Source organism: Brachycentrus maculatus, unplaced genomic scaffold (assembly GCF_059751285.1).
Source record: "Brachycentrus maculatus isolate JH-2025_06_01 unplaced genomic scaffold, ASM5975128v1 h1tg000216l, whole genome shotgun sequence".
NCBI lineage: Eukaryota > Metazoa > Arthropoda > Insecta > Trichoptera > Brachycentridae > Brachycentrus > Brachycentrus maculatus.
In genome coordinates this window covers 892,501-907,794 of record NW_028280967.1, presented here as the reverse complement: position 1 = coordinate 907,794, position 15,294 = coordinate 892,501, and the positions used below count along the sequence as shown (strand labels likewise).

General features: G+C 28.9%; 1 protein-coding gene across 1 annotated transcript in view; it reads right to left on the bottom strand.

Annotated features, from left to right (window-relative positions):
* The window catches only part of LOC148306967 (uncharacterized), a 59,646-nt gene that overhangs the window by 18,747 nt on the left and 25,605 nt on the right, over positions 1-15,294 (bottom strand). Inside the window, exons 2-4 of the mRNA XM_088264115.1 lie at positions 5,637-5,973; positions 4,081-4,169; positions 3,168-3,310 (exon numbers count right to left, since the gene is read on the bottom strand). Of these exons, the coding sequence (XP_088120241.1) occupies positions 3,168-3,310; positions 4,081-4,169; positions 5,637-5,707 (303 nt within the window). The 5' untranslated portion in view covers positions 5,708-5,973. The remainder of the gene's footprint in view (positions 1-3,167; positions 3,311-4,080; positions 4,170-5,636; positions 5,974-15,294) is intronic.

Here is a 15,294-nt window from a genome sequence, read left to right as displayed (position 1 = left end):
TGCTCTTTGGAGCACGATTCGATCACTCCTTTCAACAACGTCATTTATAAAAAAAAACTTCATTTTTCAGGAGATCGTTTTTAAAGTTTAATAAGAATATAATGAAATTTATTAAAAATAAATATCAAGCCAATTTTTGAACTTTTTACTGTGCAACAGATCTTTTTATGTAAAACCTGAAGGTTTTTTCTCCATTTAAAAAATATTTAGTATATTTAAAAAAATAATTAAATAATACCATTTCTTCAAAATGCAAAAACAACACTTTCTGCCCTATAGCGAGTAAACATTAAGTTAAAAATATGCCACTTTTGCTGGGATATAGTACATTTTTTGGGCATTCCGAAAACATGCACAAATGAAAATTGTCGATTTTTGATATATGACGTTGTTGAAAGGAGTGAGCGAATTACGTTTTATGTTTTAAGGTGGAGTAAACTATTTGCTTCTGAAGTGGACGCCCATGCCAAGAATATCTTTGTGACTTAAACGAGGATATGGGCTGTTCAAAGTATGAGGAGCTGAAGAGGGTTTCAAATGACAGAATGGAATGACGAAGGTGTCATTTGTTTCTACAGACCAATTCATAGGATTGAGACCACTTTAGAATAATTCTCAACAGATGACAGCACCATCTGTTTGCTTATACGATTGTTTAAATTTATTTTAAACAAAATAAGTCACTACAGAGCGTCAGAAATCCCCAGAAAAGTATTGGATTGTTCCTGCATACTTGGGATAGTATCTCTTCAGTTTGTTTCATCTCATTCCCTCAGGAATTTGAGTCATTTCATTTCATAGAACTTCTTCTTCACAGTAATCTCTTCCAGGTTTTTTCCAGAATCATGATGTTCCCGAAGAACCAAAGGATGCGGTATTTAGATCGCGAATTGAAGGATGTTTCGAAAGAATGAGGTAAGGAAAAAAATCGTGTGATAAATGCTAGAACTAATTTGCTGATTGGACATCCAGTGACCAATGACACGCCGCCACGTCACCCTGCACACACCACGCAAGAAATATTAATAGGCAGTCCAGCCAGAAGGACGTATCTACATAAAAAATATGTACTTAAAATAAAATATTTTATTTTGTTTGAGATTTTTTCAAAAAAATTATGAAAAAATCTCAAACAAAATAAAATATGCCAAAAAAATCCCAATATTTTGAGTGTTTCCTAATCTTTGGTGATTAACCTGGGTTTCTCCACTAAGGAGATATTTATATTGACATCTCAACATAGATGAAGAAGATTTTTTTCATTTTAAAGATAATTTGTTTGATGAATACAGTAAACCCACCTATATGGTTGAGATAAGAACCGCGTTATCGGAGAGAACGTTATAGAGGGAAAACGTTTATAAATTGTATTTTAATTTAATAATGACTAATTTCAGTCATTTCCGCTGGTTAAAATGAAAAAAAAAAGAATCATCAACCTCTTTATAACGTTTCCCCCGATAATACGGTTCTTATTTCAACGTTATAGGGGTGTTTACTGTTTTATTACGAGAACGAGTGTTGTATTGTACACATACTGAAACTAAGCTAACTAACTAATTTAGTTTTTTGATTCGATAATTTAAAGCTAATCGGTGCACAAATTTAGTTGCATATTGCTTATTTGTAGCTCCTTATATGAGTGTCCGGTTGTGATCCCGTGGTTAGTGTCGCGGACTCTCGAGTCAGAGTTTCTCGGTTTGAACCCACTCTACCACAATTTGATACCTAATTTTAATAACGAGCCTCTTATTAGGCTCACAGAAATAGTGTGAAATTGAAGTATTTTTGAAATAATAAAAACAAAAAATATTTACGTATCTTTAAAAAAAAAAGTATAATTGAAAATTTTACACTTTTCATCCTTAATGCAGCGATGCAACGAGGTATGTAGTGCAGTCAAAAATTCGAGAAAAAGCTCAGAAATTCTGTTTTGAATATTGAAATCATTAACTTTGGGGATCATATCGATATATCGTATTGATATATTAATTAAACCCTGAAGAGGGCAACAGGTTGTTGTCAAAACTAGTTGGTTGTTAATAAAAATGTGAATGGATAAAAAAAAACAAAGTTTTTTATTTCTCAAAATATTATCAGAAATTATACTTAAAACACCATCTGTTTACAAATATAATTATTTAAACAGCATAATTACTTTTTTAAGATTCTTATAAAAAAATCTACATACTTAAATTTTAGATACCCTTACAATATTAGATGTCTAAAAATAACCATTGTTAGGATTTATTTTAAGTTTATTTTTTGTAGATACGACCTTCTTGCATTAAACGTCATAAACTTAATGGGACTTGATATCTTTATAGGGGGTTAATCCACCAAACTTCATTAATAAAAGAAAATGTTATGGAAGTCAAAGGGAAAGAAAATCTTAAGGGTACAAATGAAATGAAAAAAAACTTGTATTTTAAATATAATCAATTGGACAGGTAAAATTTTAAATCCAAAATGATAAAATTATATATCTAGGCGTTGTCGTGTAGATATTATGTCCCTTTGTCATGTAGATGCTATGGTGAGTAGAGCAGGAATCTAGGCTGTCCCAGGCTATAGTACTCTTGACTCATGGTTCCAACTACTCCCCTGGGCTGCGTCTTGTCTCCCTTCGTCCTGTGGACATTCTGGTGACTTAGAGTAAGACAGATATCTACCTTCTCGTCATCTTGCCGCTCCGGACTGTCCTTGTCTCTCTGGTGCAGCAGTCTCTATAGTCTATCGTACTCTCCCCTCATAGTTCCAACTACTCCCCTGGGCTGCGTCTTGTCTCCCTTCGTCCTGTGGACATTCTGGTGACTTAGAGTAAGACAGATATCTACCTTCTCATCATCTTGCCGCTCCAGACTGTCCTTGTCTCTCTGGTGCAGCAGTTTCTCCAGTCTATCATACTCTCCCGTTAAAGCTCCAACTTCTCTTCTGGGTTGCGTGTTATCTTCCTTCCTCCTGTGGACATTCTGGTGACTTAGAGTAAGACAGGTAGCTACCTTCTCGTCATCTTGCCGCTCCGGACTGTCCTTGTCCCTCTGGTGCAGAAGTCTCTCCAGTCTATCGTACTCTCCCCTCAGAGCTCCAACTTCTCTCATGGGTTGCGTGTTGTCTCCCTTCCCCCTGTAGACATTCTGGTGACTTAGAGTAGGACAAATAGCTACCTTTTCGTCATCTTGCCGCTCCGGACTGTCCTTGTCTCTCTGGTGCAGCAGTCTCTCCAGTCTATCGTACTCTCCCCTTAAAGCTCCAACTTCTCTCCGAAGCTGTTCGTTCTCTCGTTTCAACTTTTTGATGTCTGTTTGACCTAAAAATCAAGTAAAAAATATTTAACTTCTTGGTGTCTTTTCAAGCAAAAGTATTGCTTTTGCCTGATGTAATTTTAAGCAAAAAGGACCATTTCAGGAATCTAAATAAATCCAAGCAAAACCAAATCAAACATTTGCCAGATTTGGTCAAATGAATTTTATGTCTTTTGTAATATAACGAACTTTGACCTAATTTGTTATCGATGAAGTCATCAAATAACAAAACTGTTTAAAAAAGAGATATCAATAAATGGATAATGGATGTATGTAGAAATAACATGCACAGTGTTATTCGGCCACATCACCCATAATGGCATGACTCACGATATAAATATATCTAATATTATAATTTATGAGACAAGTATTGTAAATATGTGCCCTCGACACGGGAAACTTCCAGCAAGGTCACATTATTAAAATTGTAAATATATGTAAAACAAAAATAAATAAATTTATTTAAAATCCGCCTACGTAGTGTAATGGTCAGCACGCTCGGCTACCGTTCTGGAGGTCCCGGGTTCGATCCCCAAGGGGGTAAAAATAAATAAAAGTGAATTTTTCACTGTAATATTTATTCAGTATTACCATGGACTGGTACCTGAAGCGGAAGGCTGATCACCTTTCCATCATAATTAAAACGATCATGAAAACACTGCTTTTATAAGACACAGTGCCCTATGCACCATTGGGGTGCGGATAAGGGTTTTATTATTATTATTATTAAATATATGTAAAAAAAAAAAAAAAAATATTTAAAATACATACATACCTCTTTCAACTTCTGCATTGATATTAATTGTTCTTAATCTCAATTCTTCATTTTCATACAGCATACCACGCGAGGATTTACGATCCAACCTAAAATATGGAATTTATTTATTTATTTTTATTTGAATAAATGTAACATGTATAACAAATATTAAAAAAAATACATATTATATATATATATATATATATATATATATATATATATATATATATATATATATATATATATATATATATATATATATATATATATATATATATATATGTACTGGCAAAAAACGCAAACTCAATCCATGTTTGAATAATCCGTGTTATTTGAATCTTTTAACATGAATAAAATACTCGCTATTAAACTTAAAATTGAATTTACTTTTAAAACCACATGAATATGATATTTCCAACTATTAAATGTAATTTGCCAGTTTAAAGAACGTTGAAAACTTTATTATATGCATCATTAAGTCAAAATTTCATATTTTTGAGTTTTTTGCCCGTACACCCATGATATTATTTCGGGTCTTTCTACAGCATACTTCACCCTTAAGCAAATCTGATAAGATATTTTCATATTTTTAGGTTTTTTAAAATTTAAAATTACTCAAATAAGTATGTCAGCCTGAGAGATTTTTTTTTTCAATTTCACACTGTTCTGACGTCTAAAATACTAGACTAAACGTTTTAGACTGTTGCAGCTTTGGGGGAGGGGGTCATATGTAGCATATACATAGGTCGATCAAAGAGTGTCTAAAACATAAATTGGCTTGCAAATGACCTTGTTTTACAAACCAAGCAAGGGATGAAAAAAGTGTTATGAAGAATTTCCAGAATTCTATAGTATAGATTTTCTCTTTCAGGCATTTTTATGATACTTGAACAAATTTCATTCATATTCTCTTTCCTAGAGTCATGTATTCATATTAACACAGTCAAGCTACGAGTTGTCTCGTAGCTGTACAAATATGGCGAGTTTTAAAGGACGAGATAACTCGTAGTAAGATTTACAACATTTTGAGTGTGTCCAAATACTTGCTCACAAATCTGGATTATCTCCAATTATAGGAATATTTTTCATTTTATTTTCTGACATCTCATCAAAGATGAAGAAGAATATGGAAGTCTGGGCATTTACGGGGCTGACAACGGTCATAGGCTGGTTTAAGTGATCACTTTACACACGTGTAACATTTACCAATTCTACCCATTATTGACAACCACATTACTCAAATTCTTGGAAGTTTTTTATATATGAAACAATTTTGAAACATTTATATTCAATCACTAGAACTTCACTAGAGACATCTATTAGTGAAATGAAAATAAGTTTTTTTTATGAAAATAACTCCTGTAATTGGAGATAATCCAGATTTTGTGAACAAGTATTTGGACACATTCAAAATGTTGTATATAGCAAACTACAGCTACGAGTTAAAAATATAGAGAGTAATGAAGGGACGATATAACTCGTAGTATTCGTCTCGGGTAACTAAATAACCCACGTGATATCTCGTAGTTGTCAGTCAACGTGTTTATCTCAAAAAAGTACAATAAAAATCTCACCTTCTATTTGGCTTGATGTTGACATCTTTCCTCCTTGTGCGCAGCATGCTGCCTCCTGACATCCCCGCCATCTTGTGCTAGTTTCACGCTACGACCAGAGGATAGAACGCCAGCCGTTTCTCAGGAACCTCTGCCATACTCCCACACCATGCGGTTACGGCGAAACACCCCAACTCTCACACTGAACACAACATTTTTATTGGAACTTTTGTATTACACCAAAAAGTCAGTTTTAATTTTTCCGCGCATTTTTTTATTTGATTTGGTAACAGTTTAATTTGTGTTATTATTATATATTTTTACACTTTTAAGTCATTTCGTACTATCCTCCGATTATCTGTAAAAAGAAAGCAGACAAAAATTGATAAATATATTTCCTTATGAATGTTTTTCTATTAATTTGTCAAATTAAAATATGAGAAAATAATAAAATTAAAAAAAGAAACAGAAAAATAAAACAATAAACATTTCTAAATAACAAAATAAAGAAATATAAAAAGAAAGATAAAATTAAAGCAATAATAATGATGAAAGTAAATCTAATAGAACTTTGATTGAAATCCTTCAATAACAAATGTTAAACAAGCATGACCTTATATATACTGTAATTAATATTAAATATTTCAATATATGTATATATATATATTTATATATATATATATATATATATATATATATATATATATATATATATATATATATATATATATATATATATATATATATATATATATATATATATATATATATATATATATATATATATATATATATATATATATATATATATATATATATATATATATATATATATATATATATATATATATATATATATATATATATATATATATATATATATATATATATATATATATATATATATATATATATATATATATATATATATATATATATATATATATATATATATATATATATATATATATATATATATATATATATATATATATATATATATATATATATATATATATATATATATATATATATATATATATATATATATATATATATATATATATATATATATATATATATATATATATATATATATATATATATATATATATATATATATATATATATATATATATATATATATATATATATATATATATATATATATATATATATATATATATATATATATATATATATATATATATATATATATATATATATATATATATATATATATATATATATATATATATATATATATATATATATATATATATATATATATATATATATATATATATATATATATATATATATATATATATATATATATATATATATATATATATATATATATATATATATATATATATATATATATATATATATATATATATATATATATATATATATATATATATATATATATATATATATATATATATATATATATATATATATATATATATATATATATATATATATATATATATATATATATATATATATATATATATATATATATATATATATATATATATATATATATATATATATATATATATATATATATATATATATATATATATATATATATATATATATATTCCTTCAGCTCGGCAACCTTAAGCGCTAACCATCACACTATGAAGGCAGACAAAATAAATATATTACTTGTAAAAAATAAATAATAAATCCCTTACCGCACCCCAATGGTGCATAGGGCACTGCTTCATATAAACGCAGTGTTATCTTGATCGTTTACACATGAAGGAAAGGTGATCAGCCCTCCACTTCAGGTACCAGTTTAGTGTAATATTGAATAAATATTAGAGTGAAAAAAATCACTTTTATTTATTAAACCCCCCTGGGATTCGAACCCGGGACCTCCAGAACGGTAGGCGAGCATGCTGACCATTACACTACGGAGGCGGACAAAAAATAAAAGAACAATAAAGTATATTTATGAAAGTTTGGTGATGTGGAGCAAATGAAAACCGAAATATTAGTATATAAGGAGGACTTGCATGATCAAATCAATCAAAATTTTATATCTGATCTTGTCAACGGTCTTCGTTACTCAGCGATGTGTTTAATAAAACAGTTACCTTGTGTATTAATTTTTAATCAAACACAGAGTTTTTGAGTCTACTAAGTTGTATTTTATTAACAAAAACACAAAAAAATATATAATGACAATTGTTTCGCCTTGTTAGGGCATTATAAAACGAATGTCCATTCGTAATAACTTTTTTTATTTTTCCAGAGCTTTTTTTTTAAATGGTCCTAGAACTCACTTTATGTCAAGCTTTTTACTAAAACAAATTATATTCAAATATCATTAAAATAAAATTTAAAGCAACTTTTCTTCATCATTTTCACGAATTATATAAATAAATTTTGTAATTGAGTGAGCGCAAGCATTGTTTCGTCTAATTGATTTTAAAAATTAAAAAATATATATCCGTGAAAAAGCTGCCGGAACGCCGTTCCACCGCGTTACATGAAAAAAGCCCTGTATATGTATAAAAGCTCTTATTCAATAGAGATTTATTTACATTTCTTATATTTTTAACCATTCATTGCATGATTTTATTCATTTAAAATATAAATAAAATCTATAGTATCTTACTTTAAACATTAAGGGAAAAAACATTAGAGTAAAACTTTTTCCAAAGAAAAATAAAGAAAATATTTTTGAATCAATTTGCAACAATACGCAATGATTATCCTCATGAGAATATTGATATATATGTTTTAACATTAACTTTTGGCTATGTGACAAATTTGATACACGATGCAGCGAAGGGTTAAATTATTGAAAACATCTGACAGTTTTGAGAAAATTCATTTAAATTATCGATATATTCGACGTGGCCTTGAATCCGTTGGAACTAATAAATTGACATTTTTATAAAATTAAACCATTTGGCTCACAACCAAATGGCGTCGTAACGAATCACATTTTTGCTGTTCTAACTAATCCGACCAATTTGAATGGCGATTGTAAATACCGTATTTAAAATAAACAATTTTTTGTTTAAAAAAATATACATATAACTGATGTTTTTAGTTTGTTAACCTCCTCTTTAAGTATCTAGCCATATGGACGTTCTGTTTTCCTGGTAATTATTTTATTATTTACTTTATTTTTATATAAAAAAAAAATAATTTACAAGTCTTATTTAGAAAAAAACTAACTAACTAGGCAATTAATATTTTCATTCATCATTTTCTTATGGAAAATTCGCCTTCGAAAAAACTTTATTTTCGGAAGTTGGCAATGAATGACGTTACAGAAACGATGGGCTTATTTTAATATTGGTAACATTGCTAAATTATTGGCGGCTTTATGTGTTGCTGTCTATGGTCCACCCTCACACCCCCCTTACTCATATTTGTATAACACAAATGGTAGTGTAGTGGTAAACAAACAATCCACACTACTACTATTACAGCTCTATAAACCATAGACAATAAACCATATGACGTCATAAAACGTTCGATGACGGAAATTCGATGACGTATGCGAACGCACGGTTTTTGTTTATATCTAAAGTTTAAACCTTAATATCTCCCTTAGTTGTCTACGGATTTCAATAAGAATGTCATCGATAGTCTAGTGATTTTTCAAATGAATTTATTAGCCAATAAACCAACAAAAATATATTGATTCCGCGATGCTACATAGTTTTGCTAGCTTAGCAAGATGGCCCGTTATAATAAAGCAAAGCCCAGATAACCCTTATTCCTAGTTGAATGGCCAGTCCCGGCATTTCAAGGTGGCCGTTCCGTTTCGTCTACATTGTGATATTAATAACCTGATTGAAGCTGTTCACACTTCACACCAATATAAATATCGTCTTTATTGGAGAACCGATAAAAGTTTATCGGCGATCATCAACGAGACTCCGGAACTTATTTCAATTTAATTGATTTTTTTTTAAATATGCTCGGAGGATGGTTCGGGGTATTAAGAAGAGCCATCGCGCACTTTTCTTCAGATAAAAAAAAATAGACAGACTCTAAAAAATATATGTTAACTAATTCTGAATGAATCTTACTTATTAGTTTTTGACATCTTATCAAAGATGAAGAAGACTATGGAATTCTGGGCATTTACGAGGCTGATGACCGTCATAGGCTGGTTTAAATGATCACTTTACACACGTCAATTCTACGCATTATTGACAACCACACTACTGAAATTCTTGGAAGTCCTATATATATGAAAACATTTTGAAACATTATTCTTGAATCACTAGAACTTCACTAGAGACATCTATTGGTGAGATGAAAACAAGCTTTTTATTGAGCAGAAACTCTTTTATTAGTATGTGAGGTCCGAATCCTGGATTATAATCACACACATGAGAAACGCCAGAAAATATCGTTTTCATTTTAATAATTAAAGCTTATAATTTGACGTTATAATTAAATATAATCCAGATTTGTGAAATCCAGAAAAAAACATGAAAACAACTCCTGTAATTGGAGATAATCCAGATTTTGTGAACAAAAATGTTGTATTCTTACTTATGTTTGATTGGGTAAACTATTTAAAAATTAACAAAAGAGGATAGCTCCGATGGGCAAAAATCTTTTAAAATAACAAGCAAAGTGCATATATATATATATATATATATATATATATATATATATATATATATATATATATATACATATATATATATATATATATATATATATATACATATATATATATATATTTATATATATATATATATATATATATATATATATATATATATATATATATATATATATATATATATATATATATATATAATAATAATAATAATAATAATAATAATAATAATAATAATAATAAAACCCTTATCCGCACCCCAATGATGCATAGGGCACAGCGTCATATAAACGCAGTGTTATCTTGATCGTTTACACATGAAGGAAAGGTGATCAGCCCTCCGCTTCAGGTACCAGTCCAGGGTAATAATATTGAATAAATATTACAGTGAAAAAATCACTTATATTTATTTTACCCCCCTTGGGAATCGAACCCGGGACCTCCAGAACGGTAGCCGAGCGTGCTGACCATTACACTACGGAGGCGGACGTATTTTCATATATATATATATACATGTTTTTAAAATGAATGGATGTTCAATCATGTGCAGATAGGCGAACGTTACACAAGTGTATAAAGTGATCATTTAGACAAAAATCTTCTAGTACACAACCATGATACACGATTTACTCACAACGAAGGTTTGATAGTCCCTAGAAATAACAATAAATATGGGAGTCCAACACTGCAATATACACAATATATCGTTCCAAACATTTTAAATTTTTTTTAAAATTTTTAATTAGGTTAAAATGGATAAAACAACGAAAAATGTATGTAAACAGAACTCCACCGACAAGACATACAAGGTGGCTTGGTGGATCTCTGCAAAAAATAGTGTAAATATGTTTATAATTGTTCTTTTAAACGTATACAATTTATGTATCCATAAAAAAATATTTTTTAAAAACCCAGCCAAATGCAGACAAAAAGCTCTGGAAAGCTCAGACATCCATATTCTTTAGTATAAAAACGAAAAATACTTCATGCCTAGTTGAGACATCTATAAAATATATTGATATATCATCCAGTATCCGAATAAATATTAAAAATGACTTTTTATTTTATCATACATAGATTTTTCATCGTTCACCCTACTTTTATTCGGCAGTGTAAAGGCAAAGGGGTATATCTGTCTCAGACCAAATTTTACAGGAGAGAAAAAACAAACTTGTGAAATTAAATAACTCATTTGTTTTATGTATTTTTTATGTACATATCTCAATAAAACTAAATAAGTAATGCATCTATAGCTATATTTTTTGCCAGATTATGGAATACATTTTAAGACATTTTGTGGATCAAACTTAGAAAACGGAAAATTTGACATATCGTTCACTCCTTTCAAGAACGTCATAAATAAAAAACTTGATGTTTCAAGAAAACGTTTTTAAAGGTTAAAAATATAATACAATGTATTGAAAATAAATATCAAGCCACTTATTGAACTTTTTACTGTCAAACAGATCTTTTTAGGAAAAACCAGAAGGTTTTTTCTCCATTTGAAAAATATTTAGTACATTTAACAAAATAATTAAACAATACATTTTCTTCAAAACGCAAAAATAACACATTCTGCTCTGTAGCGGGTAAATATTTAGTTAAAAATTTGCCACTGTTGCTGGGATATAGTACATTTTCTGGACATTCTGAAAACATGCACAACTGAAAATTGTCGATTATTGATATATCGCTCACTCCTTTCAAGAACGTCATAAATCAAAAATCGTCAATTTTCAGTTGTGCATGTTTTCGAAATGCCCAGAAAATGTACTACATCCCACCAAAAGAGGCATATTTTCAACTTAATATTTACTCACTATAGGGCAAAAAGTGTTGTTTTTGCATTTTAAAGAAAAGGTATTGTTCAATTATTTTTTTAAATATATTAAATAATTTTCAAATGGAGAAAAAACCTTCAGGTTTTACCTAAAATAATATGTTGCACAGTAAAAAGTTTAATAAGTGGCTTGATATTTATTTTTAATAGATTCTATTATATTTTAAACTTTAAAAACGTTCTCCTGAAAAATCAAGTATTTTGATTTATGACGTTCTTGAAAGGAGTGAGCGATATGACGTTCTAGAAAGGAGTGAGCGATATATACCTCTTTACTACCAATTTTTTTTATTTATTATTTTTTAATTTTTTTTAAATAATACATAGATACATTCAAATATACATATTCATTTCATATATACATACATTTATTATATGTATTATATTGCATGACTGTGGAAAAAACTGGACGTGTACGATGGATCGATTTAAAAATTAAATAAAACATAAAATCGGGAGTAAGTATAATTAAAACGAAGATGGTCGACTGGCGAGTTATAAAAAAATGTTTACGCAAAGTTTGTATACAAATATCAGAGAAGGATGCTTTGTGCATGCGGTGTTCGGGAGCAGATATATGGTTTTGTGTGTGCGGTATTTACAGGAATTCGCCAGTCGTTCGGAACGATTGTTTATCAATAGTAGAACGACTGGACACGTGTGGAAAATCGCTGAGACCAGCGGCAAACGAAGCAGTGCCATCTATACTTTTAGTCATTAAAAAACGTACGACTACTTTGTAATTGACGATTTTTGGAAGGTTGATATGGTTACACATATCGCTCACTCATTTCAACAACGTCATATAAGTATATCAAAAATCGTTAATTTTCAGTTGTGCATGTTTTCGGAATGCCCAGAAAATGTACTTTATCCCAGCAAAAGTGGCAAATTTTTAACTTAATATTTACCCGCTACAGGGCAGAAAGTGTTGTTTTTGCATTTTGAAGAAAAGGTATGTTTAAATTATTTTTTTTAAATATTTTTCAAATGGAGAAAAAACACCCAGGTTTTACCTAAAAAGATCTGTTGCACGGTAAAAAGTTCAATGAGTGGCTTGATATTTATTTTTAAAACATTTCATTATATTTTTAAACATTCAAAATGATCGGAAAAATCTAGTTTTTTGATATATGACGTTGTTGAAAGGAGTGAGCGATATACGAGTTCATTTGATACGTTACTGGGTTTCGCTGTTACTGCCTCACTAGTCTGATGATGTCGGTAACAACGAAACCTGGTCACTGGTCAATAATAATATAATATTCGTGTGTCGGGTTGTGATGCCATGTCGCGGACTCTTGAGTTTCTCGGTTCGAACCCACTCTACCACAATTTGATACCTATTTCTAACAATGAGTCGCTTAGGCTCACAGAGATTGTCTCACGAAAATGTTTTAAAACATTCAAATATTCACAAACTTAAAAAAAAGACGATCTCTTTTTGCTCGCTATAGCCGAGAAGTTGCTCGTTATAACCGTGCATAAATGTATGGATAAAATCAAATACCAAAATTTCAATGAATGTTTCCTCGTTATATCAGAGATGTCACTATATCCGTGCTTGTCATAACCGAGTTTGACTGTATGTAATAATAATATAGTATAATAATTGAAAAACTATATTGTTTTGATTTTATTATATACTAATTAAGTAGAAATCCAAGAAAAATATCAAAAGTCACGAACTGAATTATTTCGAAGCAATAGAAATTCATCTCTTTCTCCATCTTAGGTCCTCATTACTGAGAGTTGTGGTGATCTTTGTCGAAGCAATGACTCTTCTTGAAATTCATAAAAAAATAATTAACCCATAATTAACGATATTACAATGACTAAAGCCTCCCTCCTTCTATCCATGTTCCCCTTAATAAAAAAAATAAGAAAAATCTTCTACCCCCTCTTCATCATTCACCGTCCCAAGGACACAACTCTAAAATTAAGACCTAGCTTCACATACGGTGTTTGAAAATGATGCAGAATGCATCGAAACACGTGTCACAATAGTTTGTAAGAAATACTGGTATTTGCCAATTAAAGCTTAAATTGAAAATTCGTTATCTTTTTACATTCATTCCGGCCCTGAAATAGTTTACATCGCAGTATGACCAATGAAATATGTATGAAGTTAATTTTAAAGCGCAAGTTTTTGAAGCGATGTTTATTTAATGATTTTAAACAAGAAAGTGAAGATGAAAGTTATCTTTCATCTGCTTTTTTTACGAATTCTGTTACAAATATTTCTCAATACATTTTTTTTCAGATTCTAAATACAATTTATTTCTATGCATTCAAAATTCACAAACAAACTTATATTTAAAACTAGCTGTACCAGGCAACGCGCTATGGTTCAGTCTGGTTAAATGGAAAAGAATTTTAACATTTTGTCAAGATGTAACAAAATAACCCCTTAGTGGAAAAAAACAGATTTGGGAACAAGTATTATATCGCTCACTCCCTTCAACAACGTCATATATAAAAAAATCGTCCATTTTCAGTTATGTTTTCGGAATACCCAGAAAACGTACTATATCTCAGCAAAATTGGCATATATTTAATTTACTAATTACCCGCTACAGGGCAGAAAGTTTTGTTTTTGCATTTTGAAGAAAAGGTATTGTTTAATTATTTTTTTTAAATTTACTAAATATTTTTCAAATGGAGAAAAGACCTTAAGGTTTTACCTAAAAAGATCAGTTGCACAGTAAAAAGTTCTATAAATGACCTGATATTTAATTTTAATACATTTTATTATATTATTAAACTTTAAAAACAATCTCCTAAAAAAACAGGTTTTTTAAATACATATGACGTTGTTGAAAGGAATTAGTGATATATATATATATATATATATATATATATATATATATATATATATATATATATATATATATATATATATATATATATATATATATATATATATATATATATATATAATATATATATATATATATATATATATATATATATATATATATATATATATATATATATATATATATATATATATATATATATATATACATATATATATTTATATATAAAACCAACATAAACAGTAAATAATTAGTGTTAGCCCCTCTCCAAGCGCAAGAGTTTATTATTAATTTTAAGATTGTAAAAGGAGACATGTCTAGAAAATGAATTTAAATTGTAATTTAAATAAAATTGTTGTTATTTCCTTACATATATTGGACCACTGCTGACAATTCGTCGGCAGT